The following is a 25,000-nucleotide window of genomic DNA, read 5'->3' as shown; positions in this document are numbered from 1 at the left end:
GTTCGCCATCACTGCTGTAGAATATTGGTGCTAGAGCAAGTGAAATTGTACACAGAATCAGCAATACATTATCTAATCATAATATAACACTTACTATCTCATTACAGCATAAATCATCAGAGGTAAGGTTCAAGGGGGGAGTGATGTGTGTGAAAGGGACTTTCTAGTTATATCACATATTAATGTTGTCCAAAATATCTCTGCCTGGTTCCCATGAATTAATTTGCACAGTGTAGTGTTCTCATATTTTTAAAACCACAAAAAAGTGATGTTCCAGGTCAGTCTGGACATGATATCTTTTAGAGGGGCCATAGACAAACAGGAGGTGGAATAAAGTAAATGATTTGGCTACTAAGCTGTTAGCAGATTAGAGAGTTAGGGCACATTCACATGGCCGTCTGCGGGGATGTACATGCGGCCGCAAATACCGCGTGTGAATGGACCCTAAGCTAAAGGCATGAGAAAGCTGAAAAAGGAAAAGCAAAGATATGTGAAGACTAAATCATACTTATTCTCATCCCTGTAGAGGCCTTATTTAAAGTAACAGTCTCAGAGACATAGCAATCATTTGGTCTGTAGGTAATATGCAGATGATACATTTTAATTTTTCAGCTCTGTTGAGAATCAGACTATTGCTGTTTTGCACATTATGACCATTTTATGTTATGTTTATTTTGTAGTATGACTACATCATCACATTATTCATCCTTATTAGAAACGTCTCTTCATGCTTCAGCTCTTCACATTTTCACAGTTTCAAAATAGCGGTTACGTTTTTATTTGGAAACGAAGTTTCTATAAATTTGTTAATCTGGAGAGAAGAATATATTTGTATTAATATACTGGAATATTTTAAGATTTTTTTTTTTATTTTAGGAATTTTTCATTATTATTTGGTGAGTACTGTGTAAAAAAGCTTATGGGGTTTTTTATGCCTTTGTTGCACTTTCCTTTGAATATCTTTTTTTTTTTTTACTGGACTAGGCTTCGTTTGACCGGACAAATCATAGCTTGACTCTTCTAGTCATGTACCTAATTCTGATGGTGCTTTCTTACTGGCACCTATCACCTGTGGTAGATTGGAGGTGAGGATTGGAGTTTGCGAAGAATAATATACGAGTATCTTATGCACTGTTTAATACTTTACTTAATCTAGCTGTCTCTAGTTGTAGATTCTCTAGTTGTAGATGTCTCTCATGTTTGTTGGCCTATAGGCATTGTCATGTTTAGTTTGGTTATTGATATTCTCTTAAAATATTACCTGTAATATTAATAGCTGTTCACTTTCTGATTTAGTCAGCAGTGATGAGTACTTCACGGACATAAATAAACTTGCCTTGTCTGTAAAAAACATGGTGTAATAATATGTCAGTATACACATAGCAATCTGCTTGATGCATCTGTCGGAGATATATACAAACATTCACACATATACCTCTAACAGACAATGCACATACATCTATTTCAGCACAAACAATATAATACAACAAAACATTAATAATCCAAGCAGGGAAATTAAAGGAAACCTACCACTTTAAAATGACCCTTCTGACCCACAAATACCTTAAGCTAGCTCAGGATGAGCTGATGCCGGACCATATTTTCAATTAAACCAGAAACCGTTGTATTTGTACAAAAATGATTTTCTTGTGGTAGTAAAATCTCCCTTCGACGCTTCTGTGAGCGTCATACAGCGCGCACCCCGGACACTGCTCCGCGATCACTCTCGCGTCAGCGCCGCTCCCGTCGCTAATTTTGCTGTGCCCGAGAGCCGATGACGTCACCGAGCTCTCGGGCGCATGCGCACCACCTCCTCCCGGCGCGTCGCGGCCGGATCCCATTGCGCATGTGCAAAGTCCCGAAGCCTCGTAGTATCGCGAGGCTTCGGAGAGAAGACCGTCTTAAGAGAGAAGAATGTTTTAATGTGCCTGTGTAAATATATATATATTTACACAGGCACATTAAAACATTGGTGTCAGGGGGCTTGAAGTGCATTAAAACTTTAATTTTCATTGGTGGTAGTGGAGGGAACCCCCCCTTTCGTTGGTGGGAGCAGCGAACATAGTTTTTTTAACTATGTGCGTTCACCCCCACGGTCTTCTCTCCGAAGCCTCGCGATACTACGAGGCTTCGGGACTTCGCGCATGCGCAATGGGATCCGGCCGCGACGCGCCGGGAGGAGGTGGTGCACATGTGCTAGTGTGCCCGAGAGCTCGGTGACGTCACCGAGCTCTCGGGCACAGCAAAATTAGCGACGGGAGCGGCGCTGACGCGAGCGTGAACGCGGAGCAGGGTCCGGGGTGCGCGCTGTATGATGCTCACAGAAGCGCCGAAGGGAGATTTTACAAGAAAATAATTTTTGTACAAATACAGCGGTTTCTGGTTTAATTGAAAATATGGTCCGGCATCAGCTCATCCTGAGCTAGCTTAAGGTATTTGTGGGTCAGAAGGGTCATTTTAAAGTGGTAGGTTTCCTTTAAGGTGCCACAGCATATCACATATAACATGTCCTGTTTGTATATGTATGCTTTTGCCCGGCTAGTCCATTATTGCTAGCGGAACAAGACCATGTGATTTGAAATAATGCACAGTGCCTAATGTGATTTTCTGTCAGCTTCCTACAAACAATGATCGTTAAGATTTTAGAAACTTTGACCAAAACACTGGGCTATGATACATTGATTAGATGGGCCAGTGCTTAAATAATAGTATAGGTTCACACCTCGCCTCTTTTACCCACGCTCAGTGTATATGGCGGGAAAGCTCCTAGTATATACGCTGAGCATATACATAGACATATACTAGCAGGTGGATGCAGTATATGGCGTTTACTTTGTAAAAAGCAGGATGGAAAGACACAACAAGCTATTTTCATGTACACATATCCTTATCACCGATTTAATTCCAATTTACACAGTGTCTTCAATTATTTATAGTATATATACGGTGCCTTACCAAATTACTTATGCTACTAATTAGTACTACTACTAATTCCTAATAATTCATCTACCCACAAATGAATTTTAATATTTATTGTATATATGGGGGTGCCACCCAAATTCTTGTATGTACTGTAGTGCTTTTGTTCTTCCACTCAATCAACTAGTATGTAGCCCACCCCAGGTTTATTATAAAATTTCCATTGCTTCCCTACTGTATTAATTAGTATTTGGTGCTCTCCATTATTTTTTTAATATATTTTTGTTTGATATTTGCACCTTATAGTTCCAGTGTGTCTACACCTGAAAATATTATGATCAAACAATGAGGTACAATATACAGCTGTCAAGATACAATGTATAACATATGAAAACATGACATTTTTACCATATTGCTATAACCACAATTGAAAATTTTCTTGAAAGTTTAGTCACCATTAAAAAACTATTGGTATTGGTGTTTGTAGGATTATTTTGTTATACTCACTGGTCTGTACTAAGATCTCCCTGGTATTTCCCTGGGTGAGATTGTCTTCAGCTACAGCAGACACTTTAACCAAATAAGTGCTTCCTGCATTCACTTTTCCAACGGTGATGGATTCATAGACTGTGGTCTTAGTAAAGGATAGATCTCCTGTGACATTTATTATATAGAAGCTTTTATATCCCGCTGGTGCGTTCCAACTTAGATCAAAGGAGTTCCCACTGATATTACTGACTCTTAGATTTGTTACACTTTCTGGTTCTGTAAATATAATGGTACATTAATATGAGTGTGCAGTAAAAAAATGAAAATATTTAATATACCAAAAATGCTAGGTTAGATTTTCCTCCCTTTACAGCAAGGGTCAACTAGGAGCTGAATCTTTTTTGTCCATAGTGGCAACAATAGGGGCTTAGTGAATAAGAAGTAGTTTACTGTTCTTATTGAGAGTCTGGTATGAAAGTGCAAGATTACCCATATCCGGACAACTAACGTGATTATAAAACGTCACTTTTATTCATGTAATTATTTAAAAATAGTAGTAGTGCAACTACTGATTGCTCAGTCTGAGAAAGGAAATATTAAAATCACAGGTGCCTTAAAAGAACCTTGTGTAGTGTTCTTTTAATAAGCAGTGTGCCAAGGGTTACTTTGTTACTATCTGATAGCTGTATTACCTCCTGAATGGTGCGGCACGATAGGGCTGGCTAAGAGATCGTTACACCTCTAGGTGATACAGTCAGCCGTGAGCTAGGCCGGATCAGAAGTTTTTAGTGAGCACAGGGGTGATCTCTCACACAGTAACAAGTGCATATCCATCTATACTAGGAACAGAGTGACAGGGACTGTGCACAATCGAGATCGTGTTCTGATCTCTGATCACAGGGCCCTATGCATTGGGTTTAGATACTAATAACCCTCTACATCACACATTGGATAGGGACTGTGCACAACTGGGATCGTGTCTGATCTCTGATCACAGTACCCAACGCATCGGGTTTAGATGATAATAACCCCTTGCATTATCTCTCGGGTATACCACTAAGTCACTCTGCCTGCATAGACCCCTTGACTCTGGTCTTAGCGCTCGGACGCGATATACTGTATCATATACCTATTTGCCTGGGAATACATACTACCAGACAATTACCAAGTCTTATACCCTGCAGCCCTGACTCACTAATCCATGGACTAAGGGCCCATAGCTACAGCTTCAGTATACCACAAACACTAGTGGTTCTCTTACACTGCATCCTAACCTGAGGCACCTGTGATTTTAATATTTCCTTTCTCAGACTGAGCAATCAGTAGTTGCACTACTACTATTTTTAAATAATTACATGAATAAAAGTGACGTTTTATAATCACGTTAGTTGTCCGGATATGGGTAATCTTGCGCCGCCCAGAGCGGACGTATGTATGCAATAAAGTGGTCACTTAATCCCTGCCGTGGCAATAGGTCCATAGTTTTGAATAATTTGGTATGAAAGTGTATACGAATAAAGTGCAGGTGGTGATGTATGTACTGGGAATAAGCATGGGATTGTAGCATGTGGTTTTCCTTATTCTGTGATGTATAGCAGTGAAACTAGATTGTGAAGATCTGTGAGAAGCTACTATTCTCCCTAGATAAACGTTACAAGAAGCATGTAAGCAAAGTAAGTGTCACCTTTGAGAGTTAGGAAAACATGTTCAGCCACAATCCCCTACCATTCTAGCCAGCTGCACAAACAGTAACCTTTGGAAGCTCAATAGAGCCAATGTTGCACTGATCATCAGTTTTCGTTAAAGAACGTCTACCACCAGGATGAAAAACTATATGCAAACACCTATGGAGCTTGGAGCCCAGGCTCATTTGCATACAGTCATTCATCCTGGTGGTAGATACCCTTTAAGTCATAATTTTTGCCCAACCTATTGAAATTGCAACTTTTCATCCTTGTGCACTACATGTCTACAGGAGGTGTTTTGTGGAACATGACTGACCCTGGCAGGGATGTGGCTTGGCATACACAAGCATGAACCAAAGAGAAAATTAAACACCTTTTTGCTTCTTGTACAGGAAAATACATTCTATTTGGATACTTACTTGTATATGTAGATATAGAACTGTTGTTTCCTTTCACATTACCAACAATAACACAGGTGACAAAGGTATAATAATGCCCAGGCTCCAGACCTCCAACAGTATCGGACGGTGAAGTAACAATTCTACTGAATGATGGCTTTTCCACGATCAGGATTAGATAAGAGCTATCACTTCCATTAGTTTTTTCCCACCTCAAAGATACGGAAGTTGTGGTGATGTTGAACACAGCGAGGTTCTTTATTTCTCCTTGTACAGAAAACACATATTATATGGCACACTCCATAGCACTGTAAAACTACATTCCAACTAAACAAAAAAGTTAGCCTTTGGCCAAAATCACTGTACATTGCCTTCAGTTTGCTTATCTCTCTCTCCCCACTCTTTTTCCCTGATTAGCCCCTCATTACTGCTGGTCTTTGTTAATATTCAGCTACTGAAGAGGTTATGTAGTGACAATGTCACATGACCACTGCAGCCCAGAAGTGACCTCAAAAGGTATTCGGCTGAGGTCAGTTATAGGCTGCCACATGATATTGCCTCTGCAGCCTACAATGCCTATGGTTACCGGTGGCCCATTCAGAGGCACAAGTTGAGCTGAGCCGGTATTACCAACTGTTCTCACGTGTTTGTTTTTCACATCCATGATTCAGTGATTTTTACTGAAGTCTTACCAAGACATTCTTCTCTATATGCTTTTTCACACTTCTGTTGTTTCGACTGATCTAAAAAAAATTTGTGCTTGTCCTACTTTTTCATGTTTGTTTGTTATGGAAGACAATAAAAGTCTATGGATTAGATCAATCTTATTTTTTGGCCCAGTATGCTAAATTTAAAAAGTGGCAAATTTTTGAGGAATGGGAAATTTACTCATTTGATAGTCCAAGCCAGACTCACTTTATTCATCTTTTTTTATGCAATTTTTTTTATTACTTAATAGTCACATTTACTGAGTTTAGTAAAAAAAAATAGTGCGAAAGCAAAAGTCCTGGTTGTCAAAAAGAAACAGAACAACCAATTTTGCAACTTTATTGCAAACAAAACAGAAGCAAAAAAGAAACAAAACTGACCTGTTGTCACACATGGACACACAATGGACATGCCTGTGTGAATCTGAATTTTGTCTATAATTTAAATGTGTTTTAGGGAAAGGGGGATAATAAACGTTTACAATTTTTTTACTTTTATTTCAGTCCCCCCTAGGGTACATTATGCCTAGGGGGTCTGATGGCTCAAACTATATACTGCAATGCCAGCATTGTTAGGTGCCATAGTCGAACAGGTTAACTGCCAGGTTTGGTGTTGGCAGCCTGTGTACTCTCTCCATAAAGCCAATAACACACTACAACATACAATAATGTTGTGGTGTGCATTAGGGGTTAAAGTTGGAAGACACAGAAACACCTATTTGTCCTGTCCCCTTCTTACACTCTAGCATGTCTAGCACTCTAGCAATCTAGCATTGTTTTCATGAATATGTGTGATGAAATGAAAACCCTGAATCCAACATAGAAAATCATGTGTAATTAATCTGGTCTACAATATCTGACCAAAAAAAAAAATTAAAATGCAACATACATAATACAAAAAATGAACGTAAGAAACATAACATAGTTTTTAAAATGAACCATATAAAATTTCATTAATCATGTAAACTTACCTATAAATCCTATGGTTGTTGTTAAACTTGTAGTTTGTATAGATTGTGAAGTTGATGTGAGATTTATTGGTTTGGTCAGCAAAGTGCTGTATGTAGAACTTGTAGTAGGTTTTTCTGATGTCTGTGAGCTGATAATCCCTGAGGTTGTTGTGCTGGGTATAACTTCACTTTGTGTACTCTCTGTGCTAGGAAGCCATGTTGTCTCATCTGTTTTAGTTTTTATAAATAGAAAATAACCAAGTTACAAATAAAAACATGTTAAAATCTTGATAAAATTTCTAAAACAATGAAAAAAAAATCAAAGGTACAAGAAACAAACCATTTTACAATATGCAATGATTTATTCTGGGAAGAATCAAATGTATTATACTAAACAACTCAATTTTATATTTCTAAAAAAAAAATGTAAAGAGAGAGACACTGTGACACTTATTTGAGTATTTCCTTTCTAACAAGCTATTCTGTCATTATTTTATTTTTTTAACTATCATTTTGTGAGGTATTTTGAAAGGAAGCACAGAATGCACGATGGATAATCATGTATGATCACTCTGGTTTACAATATGTGACCAGGAAATCAATTCTATGAGCCTCTTTGAATCACTAAGACTTACCTAACAATCCTGTAGTTGCATTCAGACGTGTACTTTGTATGGACTGAGAAGTTGTTGTGAGATCAGTGATGTTTGTGGTACTTGTAGTGTACTTGTGGACATCTGGATATTGGTAATTTATTGTACTTTAGTCCTAGGCTACAATGATGAGCTATAACAGTTATCAAATGTGTCTGTAATGAAGCTTTAGTGTTAATATTGATTCTTATGACAACCCAACATTTTTAAAATCCAATTGTCACCAGAAAAGTTCTGGCTGGGATTACAATGATAGAATATACAGTTACGACTTACATACAAATTCAACTTAAGAACAAACCTACAGTCCCTATCTTGTATGTAACCCGGGGTCTGATTGTACTTAGTGAAGGGATTGTTTTTAAATAAATCTCAATTTCGACATAATGTTTTATAAACTTTACTCCCATAAAAAGTAAAGAACATGAAATATGTTGTGATATGGTACCAATTAGAACTACAACTCATAAAATACAACTGTTGTTTATCAATCTTCTTTTGTTGAATGGTTTAAATCCCAATAATTAATCTCAGAATTTACGTTTATTTTATTATGACACCCCCCCCCCCCCCAAGCTCACCACATTCCTTACTACTGGCCCCTGCTATCTTCCTCCATGTATACACATAAATACTTATTTAAAAATTCTTACACTGTAGCATGTCTTTTTTATTTCTTAGTTTTTTATAAATATATTGTGTGATGAAAGTAGGCCCTAAATCCAAGGTGGAAATTCATGTGTGATCACTATGGTCTAGAATTATATTACATTGTCTGAAACACAACATAGTTGGTAAAATTAATAATGTAAAAATCCAGAAAATAATGGAGACTTACCTATAAATCCTGTGGTCGTTAAATTTGTAGTTTGTGTATATGGAGCTGCTGATGTGAGTGGTGTAGTCAGAGCAGTGCTGTATGTAGAACTTGTAGTTGGTTGATCTGGTGTCTGAGTGCTGGAAATCCATGAGGTTGTTATGGTAGATGGAGCTTCTGTTGCTGTACTTGTCTGTGAAGGAAGCTCTGACACTGTGCTAGGAGGAGCAGATGTCTCACCTGTATTGGTTTTGATACATAGTAAACGACCAAATTAAAGTGAGAAAATCTCAATGACATTTACAAGCAGTGAAACAAATCCCAAGTACAAACAAAATAAGAGAAGGTCACTTATTTGAAAACTTCCCTACTTAGAAGCTATGGTGTAATTATTTTATTTGTTAAACAATTTTGTGAAGCATTTTGAAATTATTACAAGGTATTGTGTAATTATTTTATTTTTGAAATAATTTTGAAATGAAGCCCGGAATACAATCAAATACCACACTGAAGCTTTATCCTTACAGACCAAGCTCACAGGCATGGTTATGTGTGATCACCCTGTTCTACAATTTCTAACCAATGTAGTAAATTCATATGCTATGTATAGTAGGAAGACAAATATAAGTATTTTCTGAAACATAAACTTGCTCTTAAAGGAAACCTGTCATCAGAGAGGTCATTTTTAACTTAAAACAGGTTCCAGTAGCCTAAAAAAGCTCTATATTTATTCATATATGACAAAGGCAATTTTGGAAAGAACATGCCATAGGCTATTGGAACCTGTCTTCAGATAAAAAATGACATCCCTAATGACAAATTCCCTTTAATATTAACTATGTAAATTGGGCTATGTTACTAGGTTGGGCTAGTAAAGAGAGAGATGACATTTTAAACAGTTAGCGAGTGTCATAGGTTAGCCTTAAGAGATGGGTTTTAAGAACATGTGTGAAATTTGGAGATTTGGTGTTAGTCTTATAGTCTGAGGAAGGGCATTCCAGAGAATTGGTACAGTTTTGGAAAAGTCCTGAAGATGGGAATGAGATTTTTGATTGTGGGGATTATTTTAAACTGTATTCAGAGGGAGACAGGCAACCAGTGCATGGGGCCATCCATGTAGCATTTAGTCTGAAAGACAAGTATGATTGCTGCATTAAGAGTAGATTGGAGAGGAGAGAGTTTAGTGAGTTGAAGACCAATTAGGAAGTAACAGTAGTCTAGTTGAGAGTGAATCAGAGAAATAAGTAGCATTTTAGATGTTTCAATTGTAAGAAAAGGGTGTGTATTCTGGAGATGTTGCTCAGATGCATGCGGCAAGAGCGGGCAGGAGATATGCAGTGCAAAGGAGAGGTCGGAGTTCAGCACAACCCCAAAAACAGCGGCCTCAGTGTAATAGTGATTACATAAACTGAGATGAAGAGGTCACGATTTGGTCAGTTAGTAGATGGTGAAAATACTAGAAGTTCAGTCTTAGAAATATTAGAAGAGAGAGGACATGATGTTAGAGATAGTAATCTGAAGTAAGGCAGGGGTGATGTTACATGCAGACGTATACAATTGGTTCTCATCAGCATAAAGATGGCACTGGAAACCAGATCTGCTATTGTTTTGTCGGATTTGAAAAATTGGTCTTGGTATAAAATGTGTGAAGTGGCTTCAATGGCAACGTGGATGTGTTTTATTATAGGGTGAATTACAGTTATGGAACATATTTATTCTATGCTCTAACTTCTGTTGCTTGAAATCCATATACTGTATTTATAAAGAGTGTAGAGGCTCTGCTAGATGGTGGGTGGTCTGTGGAAAGGATGTGTACTTTACATCGATGTCAGCAGCAAGCAGAGCAACAGAGAGTACAGTGTCCATGTTAGTACATTGTCAGAAGTCACAGTCAAAGATCACATAATTGCATATTTAAGCAACTTGACTTCTGTATCTGATAGCTGACATCTGAAAAACATTTTGTGGGACAACATCCAGATTTGCCCAATCTGCGCCTGCTGACATCATGGTAGTGAGTGCCCTCAGCAGGAAGATCCAAGTTTCATGGATCAAGGAAAAGACGGTAAAGGAAGAAACAGCAGCCTCTGCTGTAGTCCAGTACGTCAAGCATTCTAGACAAAGCATATTTACCTGAATAAAGAGAACACTCGTCAAGCCCCCACCTTTTGTTAGAAATCATGCTAATCATCCTGCTCCTTGTCCCACCCAAAAAAATTAGCATAATATGGGTCTAGTGTCCTCCTGTAATTTTTGCCCCTTATATAAAGGACCCCTGTCCTCCATCCCCCTCATAAAGTGGTATCCTGTCCTCCATCCCTCTCATATAGTGACCTCCTGTCTTCGATCCATCTTAAATAGTGGCCACCTGTCCTCTCATGGAGATGAGGAAGGAGGGGGACGTGGCCAGCTTGGAGAACAGCTGTCTGTACACATTGCTGCTGTAGAGTACAGCAGAGACTTATAGAGGCAGCAAGAGCTGATCCCTACTCCTGGTCTAGTGTATTGGGATGGATACCAGGAGCTGGGACAACCGGAGCAGTGAGCGGTAGCCCAGGATATTCTCCCAACCGCTCAAGACGGTGGGACAGCGCCCAAAGACCAGGAATGTCCCGTCGAATCAAGGAAATTTGAGAGTTATGCTCATCCACGTATACATTACTGACAGGGGCAGAGTGCATCACTGCCAGCAATATAAATGTTTACTTTCTCTATAATATTTGTATTTTCTGAAACATTAAACTGGACTTAAAAATAATTAAGAAAACTTTTATGAATCATTAAAACTTACCTGTGAATCCTGTAGTAGTATTTAAGCTTGTACTTTGTATGGACTGAGAAGTTGTTGTGAGATCAGTGATGTTTGTGGTACTTGTAGTCGGTTGTTCTGATGCCTGTGAGCTCGTATTCCATAAGGAGTCTGTGGTGGATGAAGCTTCAGTTGGTGTATTTGATTGTGAAGTAATTACAGGCATGGTGCTAGAAGGAACGGTTGTCTCATCTGTTTGGGTTTTGATGAAAAGAAAATGACCAAATAACAGTGAAATAATCCATAAAAGCTCAAATACATTCATATTACAATTTAAAAGGGCAATAAACCCTTTTCATTATAAAATGCTTGATTGCAATAAATGTTTAGCTGTGAAAAAACTGTTGATTATCAATTTTGTTCTGTTGAAAGGTTGAAATCCCAATAAATAATCTCAGAATTTATGATTATTCCATTATGACCCCCCCAAACTTGTTAAAAATGTACATGTTTGGTTTTCTTACCACTGGCCCCTGCTTCCTCCTCATATATACAGATAAATACTTATTTAACCCTTTTACTTCTTACACTCTAGCATGTCTATTTTATTTCTTTGTTTTTTTTAATAAATATATTGTGTGTTAAAAATAGGCCCTGAATCCAAGGTGGAAATTCATGTGTGATCACTATGGTCTAGAACAATGATGGCGAACCTTTTAGAGACCGAGTGCCCAAACTACAACCAAAATCCACTTATTTACCATGAAGTGCCAACGTGCCATTTTAAGCAGTAACTTATTGCTACCCGTTCTTCCACCTCTTTCAATTGTATCGGCCGCCGAGGCCACCAATACAGTTGAAAGAAGGTGGGCAAATTCACACTATTATTGTAGCTTCTCTCCGGGGTCTCACTGTATAGGAAGAATGGTGGCTGTAGCAGGATGACCTACAAAGATACTGCAGTTCTATCAACACCTTCTTACTTTTCAAGCAGTTCCAAACAGTCAATGGAGTGTCAATGTAAAATAATGCTAAGAGCAGCATCTCTTAAGTTGCCTAGGATTGCAGGAAGACTTGATATATTTGGTCTTGTTTGGTGAACTCTGTCCTGGGGTGATGGCCTGAGTGCCCAAAGAAAGGGCTCTGAGTGCCACCTCTGGCACCCGTGCCATAGGTTCGCCACCACTGGTCTAGAAGTACATAACCTAATGAATGACTTCATTAAATGTAACAAAACAATTACATTTGTTTTTATCTGAAACACATAGTTACTAAAATGAACTATGTAAAAATCCAAAAAATAATGTAGACTTACCTATAAATCCTATGGTCGTTAAATTTGTAGTTTGTGTATATGGAGCTGCTGATGTGAGATTGACTGGTGTAGTCAGAGCAGTGCTGTATGTAGAACTTGTAGTTGGTTGATCTGGTGTTTGAGTGCTGGAAATCCATGAGGTTGTTGTGGTGGGTATAGCTTCTGTTGCTGTACTTTGCTGTGAAGGAAGCTCTGACACTGTGCTAGGAGGGACGGATGTCTCACCTGTATTGGCTTTGATACATAGTAAATGAGCAAATTGATGTGAGAAATTGACATTCCCAGAACACTAAAACAAATCCCAAGTAAAAACAAAAAAGTGATTACAAGCTGTGTAATATTTTATTTTTGAAATAATGAGGCATTTTAAAATGAAGCTCAGAATACAATCAAATACAACACTGAAACTATACTCTTACAGAATACCAGCTCACAGGCATCAGCACAACAAACTAGAAGCCCTACAAATAACCCTGATTGGACATGATCATGCATGGTCACTCTGCTCTACAATTTCTAACCAAATGCATGAATTTACTACTATGTGACATACATAGTAGGAAGATTAATCTAAGAGTGACTTGTAGTTTGTTGTTCTGATCTCTGTGAGCTGGTTTTCCATAAGGTTTCTCTGGAGGGTATAGTTTTAATCAAAGGCGTAATGATCACAATCACAGGGGGTGCAATCAGACAACTTAGGGTTAAATTATCCTAGGGGGGTCTGAAAAATAGTGAAAAATGTAAAAAAGTAAAAATTATATTAAAAAACTGAAACATTAAAATCACCTCCCTTTCCCTAGAACTCTTAATCATAAACATGTTGGGTATCACCGCATCTGAAATTGTCTGATCTATCAAATATTATATATTATAACTGTTTTTCTAGGCGTTTAATGCCATAACTGAAAATAGCGCCCGATGTCAAAAATACCACATTTTTGCCATTTTGAAAAATATAAAAACAGGGTCTCGGCGTTAAAGGGGTAATAAAAATAATAATAATCTTTATTTATATAGCACCATAATATTCTATAACATTTCACGAATCATAGGGCACGTATGCAGATAAAATACTATACATTACAGAGTACAAACAGTCACATGGAACAATAGGAGTGAGCTTATGGTCTATGAGGATGAGGGTTTAACACAAGAGGTTTAAAAGCTTGGACAATGGTCCAGCCATTCTTTATAGAGAACCAAATAAAATAATTTAATAAATAAAAAAAAGTTTCTGCTTGAATCAGCTATCTGCCACCATCTTATATACAAAGTTCAAAGTTGATGTAAGCCTGTAGCTTGGCTATCTCATGCTAATAAATGGGAAGAGGACACAGGATGGATTAGTAATGAGAGAGAGCAATTTAATGCAGTTAGCGAGTGTGATAGGTTTGCCTAAAGAGTTTTAGGGTTTTAAGAGCCCTTTTGAAGCTTTGGAGGGTGGGTATTAGTTTGAGAGTCTGGGACAGAGAATTCCAGAGAATTGTTGCAGCTTTGAAAAATTCCTGGAGATGTGTATTAGAGGTTCAAATTAAGGTAGAGATTAATCTAATGTCACTTGCAGATCAATGAGCACAGGTTGGGCAATAGACTGTGATGAGAGAAGAGAGGTAGGGAGCTGCAGCATAATGCACGGCTTTTTGGATGAGGGTGATTATTTTAGGCTACATTCACACGACGTGTCCCACTGTACTGTAGCACGGCGGCCACAAGTCAGCACCAGTGTATGGTGCACAGCGCCATATTCCAGAGAAAGATAGGACATATCCTATCTTTCTCCCGGCTACGGGACGGTACAGTGCTGCATGTGTGTGGGACCATACCGTTCCCACACATCGCCGTGCGCCCATTGCCCTCTATGGGAACGAATATATGGCGTATATACACTCACCGGCCACTTTATTAGGTACACCTGTCCAACTGCTTGTTAACACTTAATTTCTAATCAGCCAATCACATGGCGGCAACATGTAGACATGGCCAAGACAATCTCCTGCAGTTCAAACCGAGCATCAGTATGGGGAAGAAAGGTGATTTGAGTGCCTTTGAACGTGGCATGGTTGTTGGTGCCAGAAGGGCTGGTCTGAGTATTTCAGAAACTGCTGATCTACAGGAATTTTCACGCACAACCATCTCTAGGGTTTACAGAGAATGGTCCGAAAAAGAAAAAACATCCAGTGAGCGGCAGTTCTGTGGGCGGAAATGGCTTGTTGATGCCAGAGGTCAGAGGAGAATGGGCAGACTGGTTCGAGCTGATAGAAAGGCAACAGTGACTCAAATCGCCACCCGTTACAAACAAGGTAGGCAGAAGAGCATATCTGAATGCACAGTACGTCAAACTTTGAGGTAGATGGGCTACAGCAGCAGAAGACCACACCGGGTGCCACTCCTTTCAGCTAAGAACAGGAAACTGAGGCTACAATTTGCACAAGAAATTGGACAGTAGAAGATTGGAAAAACGTTGCCTGGTCTGATGAGTCTCGATTTCTGCTGCAACATTCGGATGGTAGGGTCAGAATTTGGCGTCAACAACATGAAAGCATGGATCCATCCTGCCTTGTATCAACGGTTCAGGCTGGTGGTGGTGGTGTCATGGTGTGGGGAATATTTTCTTGGCACTCTTTGGGCCCCATGGTACCAATTGAGCATCGTTGAAACGCCACAGCCTACCTGAGTATTGTTGCTAACCATGTCCATCCCTTTATGACCACAATGTACCCAACATCTGATGGCTACTTTCAGCAGGATAATGCGCCATGTCATAAAGCTGGAATCAACTCCGACTGGTTTCTTGAACATGACAATGAGGTCACTGTACTCAAATGGCCTCCACAGTCACCAGATCTCAATCTAATAGAGCATCTTTGGGATGTGGTGGAACGGGAGATTCGCATCATGGATGTGCAGCCGACAAATCTGCGGCAACTGTGTGATGCCATCATGTCAATATGGACCAAAATCTCTGAGGAATGCTTCCAGCACCTTGTTGAATCTATGCTACGAAGAATTGAGGCAGTTCTGAAGGCAAAAGGGGGTCCAACCCGTTACTAGCATGGTGTACCTAATAAAGTGGCCGGTGAGTGTATATAAGTATTTATTCCATGCTCTAGCTGTGGTTGCTATCAGAAATCTATACACTGTATTTATAAACAGTGTAGAGGCTCTGCAAGATTGTGGGAGGTCCGTGGAGAGGATGTGTACTGTACATCGATGTCAGCAGTAAGCAGAGCAAGAAAGACTACAGTGTCCATGTTAGTACATTGTCAGAAGTTAGAGTCATAGATCATATAATTGTATATTTAAGCAACTTGTCTTCTGTATCTGATAGCTGACATCTGAAAACATGGTGTGGAACAGCATCATGATTTGCCCAATCTGTGCCTGCTTACATCTTCCGCAGCAGGAATATCCAAGTTTCATGGATCAAGGCAGAGATGTTAAAGGAAGAAGCAGAAGCCTCTGCTATAGTCCATTAAATGAAGCATGATAGACAAAGACCAAATGTTGAAACATTGCATGTTTTCCTGAATAAAGAGAACACTTGATTAATTAGACTACAACGGAGTGCTACTGTTTCTTCCTTTACTGACTCTGACACCTGACGTTTTCATTTGAAAAACTGGAGCCAGCTATTTCCTGATAGGCCAACAGGTTAGGAACAGTCCCCTATGTAACTACAGTATATTTACATTGAGAGTTCTGTGTATCTCTTCATATAAGGTCCCAAGAATAGACTAAGACCCAGGTGCTCATTAACCCCACTACTGCAATCCCATTATTGCCTATGAGCCTGAAGTGGACCTTTGAGGGTCTCCATTCCATTTATTTAGCCTATTCAGTTTGTATTCAAGGCTGTGACATGTGTAATACACTAATAAACATGAAAAAACCTGACATGGGCCATCCCAGGGAGGAGCTATCGCCACACATTGCTGCTGTAGAGCAGAGCAGAGAATTATGGAAGCAGCAGGAGCTGATCCCGACTGCTGGTTTCTGCTCTGCAGCTCTCGTTTATCTGGATGGAGACATTCTCCAAACTGCCCGGGCTTGGGACAGCGTCCAAAAGCCGGGACTGTCGCATCAAATCAGGGACATTTGGCAACCATGCTCATCCATGTATGTATTACTAACAGGGGAAGTTATATAGAAATATGTTTACTTATTTTGTAATATTTGTTGTTTTTAGAAACATTACACTGGGATTAAAAATAATAATAATTAAAAAATCTAGGGGTTTCTTTGAATCACGAAGACTTACCTAGTGATCCTGTAGTAGCATTTAAACTTGTACTTTGTATGGACTGAGAAGCTGCTGTGAGATTTTGTGGTGTTGTCAGATAAGTGCTGTCTGTGGTGCTTGTAGTACTGTCTTCAGATGTTGTAGACACTTGTGATGTCATGTGTGTGCTGGAAATCCAAGAAATGTCTGAGCTTGATGTATGTTCAGTTGTTGTATCAGACTGTGAAGGAGGCACTGACGTGGTGCTAGATGACACCGGTGTCTCACCTGTTTTGGTTTCAATACATAGAAAATTATTAAAATACACTAAATCACTGCCAGCAAAATTTTTACTTATTCTATAATATTTGTAGTTTCTGAAACATTACACTGGACTTAAAAATAATTAAGAAAACTTCTATGAATCACTAAGACTTACCTATTAATCCTGTAGTAGCATTTAAGCTTGTACTTTGTATGGACTGAGAAGTTGTTGTGAGATCAGTGATGTTTGTGGTACTTGAAGTCAGTTGTTCTGATGCCTGTGAGCTTGTATACCATAAGGAGTCTGTGGTAGGTGGGGCTTCACTTGGTGTATTTGATTGTGAAGTAATTACAGGCGTGGTGCTGGAAGGAACTGTCGTTTCATCTGTTTGGGTTTTGATACATAGAAAATGATCATATGACAGTGAGAATAACCTTAAAAGCTCAATTACATTCATTTAATATAAAAAGGAATTGCTCAATTGCTACATAAAACTGGAAATATAATGGCAGAAGTGCTCTTCTTTTAGAATTTTTTCTACCATAAGTAATAAACATGAAATATAGTGTGATATGTAACCAATTACAACTCATCCAAAAACAACTCACAATTTTGTTTATTCCATTATGACCCTCCAAACTTGTTAAAAATGTACACATTTGATTTCCTTACCACTGACCCCTACTTCCTCCTCCATGTATACACATAAATACTTATTTATCCCTTCTACTTCGTACACTCTAGCATTTTGTGTTATGTTTCTAGCATTATTTGTTTTTTATAAATATATTGTGTGATGAAAGTAGGCCCTGAATCCAAGGTGGAAATTCATGTGTGATCACTATGTCTAGATTTATATGACCTTGTAACGTCCATGCCTAAGCATCGCTCTATTTGCAGTTGGCAGAATAGATGGCGTGTATTTGTGTGTGAACTGTGGCTTAGCGTGTGTTTGGATTAACTGAGTCACACCCTGATCCTTGCATTTTAGTCCTGCCAAGAAGGGTTACTAGCCTGATGGACAGTTTCCCCAGTGTACTGCTGGAGGCGTGTACGGGAACGGCCTTATATACCTGCCAACTCCCATCAGACCCTGCTGGTTATTTTTAGTCTTATCTGTGTATCTAGTGCTCTTGCTATCTTGTTTGGTATTCTGTGTTTTGTATCCGATTCTGTACCTTTGCAGCCATCTTGGTTTTACCTGGTTTGTTTGTCTCCGCTTGTCTGCTTGTATCTTAACCTGACCTGTATATAACCTGCTTGATCTTGACCTGACCTGTGTAAATCCCGCCTGTACCTGTATCTTGACCTGACCTGTGTATATCCGTCTGTCTTCCTGTATCTGTTGTTTGTCCCATAGTATCGTTTACCTCCTAGTGTTATTCCGCTTTCCCTGTCTCAGTCCTGCGTTTGTATTCTGTCCACCAGTGTGAACACTGGTCTATTCCTGTATTCCGGTTACCTGTCCGCTCCACCATCCAGCAGCTGCCAGAAGAAGTAAGTTTTCCCTGTCATCTTGTAGGGTCATTCAGGGACCGTGAGTTAGGTTCCTGATAGTGGGTTTATCTGCTTTAGGCAGGGCCTTAGTCCGTAGGGACGCCGCAGGGTGAGTTCGCAACCACCTACCTAGTCTGACAGCTAGCGCCAAGCCTGGTTGTGGTTGCATGGTTTGCTGGACAGGAACTGACAGACCTAATAAATAATTTTACTCCAATGCAACAGAAAAATTATATTTATTTTGTCTGAAACACAACATAGTTGGTAAAATTAATAATGTAAAAATCCAAAAAATAATGTAGACTTACCTATAAATCCTATGGTCGTTAAATTTGTAGTTTGTGCATATGAAGCTGCTGATGTGAGACTGAGTGGTGTAGTCAGAGCAGTGCTGTATGTAGAACTTGTAGTTAGTTGATCTGGTGTTTGAGTGCTGGAAATCCATGAGGTTGTTATGGTAGATGGAGCTTCTGTTGCTGTATTTGTCTGTGAAGGAAGCTCTGACACTGTGCTAGGAGGAACAGATGTCTCACCTGTATTGGTTTTGATACATAGGAAATGGGCAAATGAAAGGGAGAAAAATGTTTAAAATCTTAATGACATTTCCAGAACAATAAAATTAATCAGAAGTAAAAACAAAAAAGTTAAGGTCATGTGTTTCTGTTTTCCAAGCAATTTTGTCAGGCAATTTGAAATTAAGCCCGAAATACAATCAACTACCACACTGAAGCTATACTAGAAGCTCATAGGCATCAGAACAACAGACTACAAGCCACACAAACAGCACTGATCCGACATGATCATGCGTGGTCACTCTGCTCTACAATTTCTAACCAAATGCATGAATTTACTACAATGTGGCAATTGTAGTAGGAAGATTAATATAAGTTTTTTCGGGAACATAAAATTGCTCTTAAAGGGAACCTGTCATTAGTGAGGTAATTTCTCAATGAAGACAGGTTCCATTAGCCTCAGTGCTTTTAATTATATTGCTGACCAAAACATTTTTAAATGAATATGCCATAGGCTATTGGAACCTGTCTTCAAGTAAAAATGACTTCCCTGATGATAGGTTTCCTTTAAAATTAAATATGTAAATTTCTTTGAATAATAAAGTCTTAGCTAACAATGCTGCAATAGCATTTAAACTTGTACTTTGAATGGACTGAGAAGTTGCTGTTAGATTTTGTGGTGCCATTGGATCAATGCTGCTTATTAGACTTCTGATCTCTGTGCGCTAGCTTTCCATAAGGTTTCTTTGGTTTCTTTAGCTTTAGCTTCAGTTAGGGGCATAATCAATGCAGGGGGAGAAATCACAGCCAGACCTAGCCAGCAGATGAGAGCCTGAGGTGGGAAAAACTGGGGCAGTGAGGGGCAGCCCAAGACATTCTACCAACCGCTCGGGACGGTGGGACAGCGACCAAAGACCGGAACTGTCCTGTCGAATCCAGGACATTTGAGAGCTATGTTCATCCATGAATACATTACTGACAACATAATACATACATAATATTTGTATTTTCTGAAACATTACACTGGTCTTAAAAATAATTAAGAAAACTTCTATGAATCACTAAAACTTACCTATCAATCCTGTAGTAGCATTTAAACTTGTACTTTGTATGGACTGAGAAGTTGTTGTGAGATCAGTGATGTATGTGGTACTTGTAGTCGGTTGTTCTGATGCCTGTGAGCTCGTATTCAATGAGGAGTTTGTGGTGGGTGGGGCTTCACCTGGTGTATTTGATTGTGAAGTAATTAAAGGCGTGGTGCTAGAAGGAACTGTCGTCTCATCTATTTGGGTTTTGATACAAGGAAAATGAGAAAATGACAGTGACAATAATCCTTAAAAGCTCAATTACATTCATATAACAATAATACAATAATGTGCATATTTTTATGTAGCATATATATTGTATATGGGTATTCTGAAGTATAATATGAGCAATGGGGGCCAGTAGTATGGGTTTAGAAATATGGGGGGAACATGATCCTAAGTTCACACTGGGGCCCACTACTGACTTTTTACACATCTGGCTTCAGTTCTTGAAGGAATTGTGGATATGCCGCTAGGAGGAACAGTTATCTTACCTTTCTTTTATACAAAGAGAATGACAATAATGTTTAAAAGCTAAACTATATTTCTAAGAAAAAAAAATCGAAAAAAAAACTTTTCTTCATAGAATACTCAGTAATGGAAATTTGTTTTAATCATGTAAAAACATCAATAACTATACCATTTATTATCTGTGAAACTACACAAGTCTCCAAAAATATATAATTTTAAAAGCTTATTGTCTTGCACAGTAAATACCATAAAGAAACAAAAAACTGTTCTTTGGTTATCTTAACTCCCATGAAAAGTCATTAAAATTACATGTCCTGTGATATCAAACAGATAACAACTACAACTCATCTGATAAAAATCCCTAACAGTTATGTAAGTGGCTTTCAGAATGCAGCAGCATGGAATTCACAAATTTTATTTCATTATAAATATTGGTAAAATCATCATGTTTTAATTTTTTTCTGTTGAAACGCATCACTACAATGAGGCTTTTATGGAACAACAGTTAAAACACCTACTACTATTACATTGTGTGGTACAGCAGTGACTGACAAGCCATACACAGTGGTGTCAGCTATATATTACAGGTACTAGTGCCTTCTGGATACTGTTTCCAGCAGGACAGATGCAGGAAGAATGGTCTAACTCAGAGCATGTGTAGGTATTTATCAGTATTGAAGTGTATTGGATAGAACAAGCGATCAGGCGATTGCTTGTTCTAGTCCAACTATGTAAAGAATGCAAATGTTTAAAAAACTGAAGAAAATGTTATTTTAATAAAAGAAATACAATTCTGGAGTCCCCTAACACACCTTTCCTGATAAACAAGTATTACATTTATGAAAATACAAAGTGGGGTATTTATCAATATTGGTGCAGGGTAAGTGTTTTTGGTGCACAAATTGTGCTATAATTTTCACGGGGATGTTAGATTGTGGCATAAGGGCTTAATGAATTGGAACCCGAAATAGAACTCCATAGACCAAATCTAAGTGTTCACTAAAAATTGTGCCAAAAGCAGTGTCGAGGAAACTAAATGTGCAGGAAAAGTGTTGGGATTTGAAAGTTGCAGCCAAATTGTTTGCCAAAAAACCCGAAATGGGGTGTTGTAAAAGAAAAATATTGTGACGACACTTCACAAAGTGAAGGCACAACAGGCGCAGCACAGCAAAAAAAATGCAAATTAGCAAGCAGGTAGTAAGCAGCAATGCCCCTCAAAGTGGCCAAAGCAAACAATAAAAAAACCCACATAAATTATTGGAAAGTATCATTTTTAATTGGGCAAAAAAAATAAGCTCCCATATATCCATATTTCACAATGCAAATCTGCTCTCCAAATGCATAATGGCACTCCTTACCTCCAGTGCCCTGTTGTATGCTCATACACAGATGGGGTATTAATCCTTTGTGTATGTGTAATTTTTTTGGTTTATGTATTTTCCAAAAATTACAAAGTCTAAATTGCAACTCCATTTTGTTTTTATCCCCAGTGAAACACTTTTAGGGTTAACAAGCTCCCTAAAAGTGGTTTTACATACCGTACATTGAAAGGTTTGGTTTCTAAATTAGGGGGATTTATGATTTTTCTGATATGTAGGCCTCTCAAAGACATTTCAACTGAGTAGGTCCCTTAAAATATAGGTTTTGTGAAAATGTGAAAAATCGCTCCTAAAGGTATACGCCTTATAACATCCTAAAAGAAAAATTAGTGGATACTTAACAAATCATGACAACATAAAGTAGTTAAGCACAAAATTATGCAAACATAAAGCAGACAAGCAGAAAATCAGAACATTTTTAAAATCTGAATTTTCCAAAGATTTTTGACAATGCAAATCTGCTCTGCAAATGCATAATGGCACTCTTACCTTTACTGCCCTGTCGTATGCTCACACACAGATGGGGTATTGACATAGGTAATAATCCTTTGTGAATGCGTAATTTTTTTGGTTGAGTTCATGTATTTTCCAAAAAAATTTAAATTCTAAATTGCAACTCCATTTTGTTTTAATTGGACTTTCTTCCTTTACTGATTTTACTGACACCTAACTCTGACACCTGACTCTGACACCTGACTCTGACACCTGACTCTGACACCTGACTCTTATACCTGACTCTTATACCTGACTCTTATACCTGACTCTTATACCTGACTCTTATACCTGACTCTGATACCTGACTCTGATACCTGACTCTGATACCTGACTCTGATACCTGACTCTGATACTTGACTCTGATACCTGACTTTTGACACCTGACTCTGATACCTGACGTTTTTTTGTTTTTTTTAATTAGAGGCAGAGAGTTTCTGGCCAACAGGTTAAGACCAGTCCTCTGTGTAACTATATTCACAGGCACTTGGGGGTTCTGTGTATCTTCTCACACAAGGTCCTCAGAATAGTCTGAGACCCCGATGCGCATTCACCCCACTATTCCAATCCCAGAAATGTATGCACCACCTGGCTGGGGTGGCCCAGAATTCCATAACCTTGTGCATTTTGAGGTTTAGGAGGGAATTCTATGAAGACTGCGAGTCTGATGAGTCTGACGTGGGCCTTTGAGGCTCCCCATCCTATTAAATTGCTCTATTCAGCTTGCATTCAAGGCTGGTGGAGGTGGGGGATCTAGTCTAGATGCAGCCTATTTCCGCTTCACCTCCTCTCTTGTGTTACACTGGCCGGGGCAGAGTGCAGCACAGATACTTGCATGAGTTCTGCCTTGGCCAGCAGTTGCACCAGGGGATCCCTTCCTTCCTCCTCTCTCATGCATTTATACATTACTGGCAGGGAAAGGTTGCATCAGTGCCAACAATATGAATGTTTAGTTACTGTGTAATATTTGTAATATCTGAAACATTAGTTTGGACTTACTAAATAATTAAGAAAACTTCTTTGAATCACGAAGACTTACCTAGCAATCCTGTAGTAGCATTTAAACTTGTACTTTGTATGGACTGAGAAGCTGCTGTGAGATTTTGTGGTGTTGTCAGATAAGTGCTGTCTGTGGTGCTTGTAGTACTGTCTTCAGATGTTGTAGACACTTGTGATGTCATGTGTGTGCTGGAAATCCAAGAAATGTCTGAGCTTGATGTATATTCAGTTGTTGTATCAGACTGTGAAGGAGGCACTGACGTGGTGCTAGATGACACCGGTGTCTCACCTGTTTTGGTTTCAATACATAGAAAATTATTAAAATATTGCATTAGATATACTAACAAATACACATACATTACAGGTGATTGCAAGAACGAAAAATATGAAACTATTAATAACTAATGTTATATCAAGCAGTAAAGTAAATAAAAAGCCAAAAATTGGTGTTGAGGAAAGCTTTATGGACAAGTGTACATGTTGGATTACAGGAATGAAGAAGAAAAAAAACACACACAAAAATGTTTTAAATGACTTTTATTATTGTACAAATATTGCAAAAAGTGTACATTAATCAACAGTATATTTCTCAGAATTTCAGTCTTCAAAATCTCTCTGTCTTCCCATGTTGACACTGCAAAGTCACTGTACACATAAAAAAATGGAAAGTTAGTATTTTTACGGTGAGAGGTCTGGGTCCCTAAAACCCTTGCCATAGTATTTTTGCAACACAGGCTCCAGACAGCTGCTGAAGCTATTGGGTAGCTGAATGTAGGGTCACCCAGTGCAGGCAGCTGCAGAAGAACTTAGAGACTATAGAAGTACTTAGAAGACTGAAGCAGTACTTAGCACTTCTGTCTTCTATAGCTCTAAAAGACCTGCATTCGGGTGGTCCCATTATAAAATACATGACTGCTGAAACTGAATGACTGCTGTGGGGTCTGACCAGACCAGGCACAGCCTAAACAGTGTCAATTGTCACTGTTTCTGTGCCTGTTTTCACCTATAACTTGTGGCTGCAGAGTAACCCCAGTTCCAGTACAATAGATAAATGAAAAAAAAAATAGAAAATTAAAAAATGAAGTACCTTAAGGTCTATTCTGACCTTTGAGGGACATACATTAAAACCAAAAGATAAAAGATAGGGGGAAAATGAATAAATAAAAAATACATAAAAAATATACTCCTATATCACCCTGTACGACACCCAGTTACCCTAAAATAAACATATGATATCAAAATTTTTACCATAAAATGCCAAACACTACTATAATGTTTGTTCTAGGGTAATTATATATTACAGTTATAAAAAAAAGGTAAAATTTTTACATTTTAAATTTAAACATTTTTTTACATTTTTTTTTTAATTTTCAAATTTTTTGACAGTAGAAATTCAGAC

General features: G+C 38.5%; 1 protein-coding gene across 2 annotated transcripts; it reads right to left on the bottom strand.

Moving 5' to 3' along the window:
• Window positions 1-599: 599 nt before the first annotated feature.
• Window positions 600-24,661, bottom strand: LOC140122084 (uncharacterized). 2 transcript variants are annotated; one of them, XM_072142505.1, is made up of 13 exons: window positions 23,642-24,660; window positions 20,248-20,457; window positions 18,972-19,196; window positions 17,341-17,550; window positions 16,941-17,189; window positions 12,683-12,916; window positions 11,410-11,619; window positions 8,640-8,858; window positions 7,170-7,376; window positions 5,513-5,758; window positions 3,427-3,684; window positions 1,262-1,341; window positions 600-811 (listed from the first exon to the last, which is right to left on the bottom strand). In XM_072142505.1, the coding sequence occupies exons 1-13, from the start codon at window positions 23,958-23,960 to the stop codon at window positions 749-751; spliced, it is 2,730 nt and encodes a 909-aa protein (XP_071998606.1). In that variant the 5' UTR covers window positions 23,961-24,660; the 3' UTR covers window positions 600-748. The 2 variants fall into 2 exon arrangements, with proteins under 2 accessions (XP_071998606.1, XP_071998607.1); XM_072142506.1 differs by lacking the exon at window positions 16,941-17,189 and having other exon boundaries at window positions 23,642-24,661.
• Window positions 24,662-25,000: the final 339 nt, after the last annotated feature.

This window comes from Engystomops pustulosus, chromosome 3 (genome assembly GCF_040894005.1).
Source record: "Engystomops pustulosus chromosome 3, aEngPut4.maternal, whole genome shotgun sequence".
NCBI classification, from domain to species: domain Eukaryota; kingdom Metazoa; phylum Chordata; class Amphibia; order Anura; family Leptodactylidae; genus Engystomops; species Engystomops pustulosus.
Note: the sequence above shows the minus strand (reverse complement) of the source record. Positions and strands in the feature narration are given on the sequence as shown.

Bases quoted from the DNA above. Each gene is read 5' to 3' on its own strand.
- LOC140122084 (XM_072142505.1), bottom strand. From the start codon at position 23,960: ATGTATGTGTATTTGTTAGTATATCTAATGCAATATTTTAATAATTTT. The intron at 19,197-20,247 runs GTAAGTTTTAGT...AAACCAATACAG, and splicing joins TGCTACTACAGGATTGATAG to GTGAGACATCTGTTCCTCCT. The intron at 17,551-18,971 runs GTAAGTCTACAT...AAACCCAAACAG, and splicing joins AACGACCATAGGATTTATAG to ATGAAACGACAGTTCCTTCC.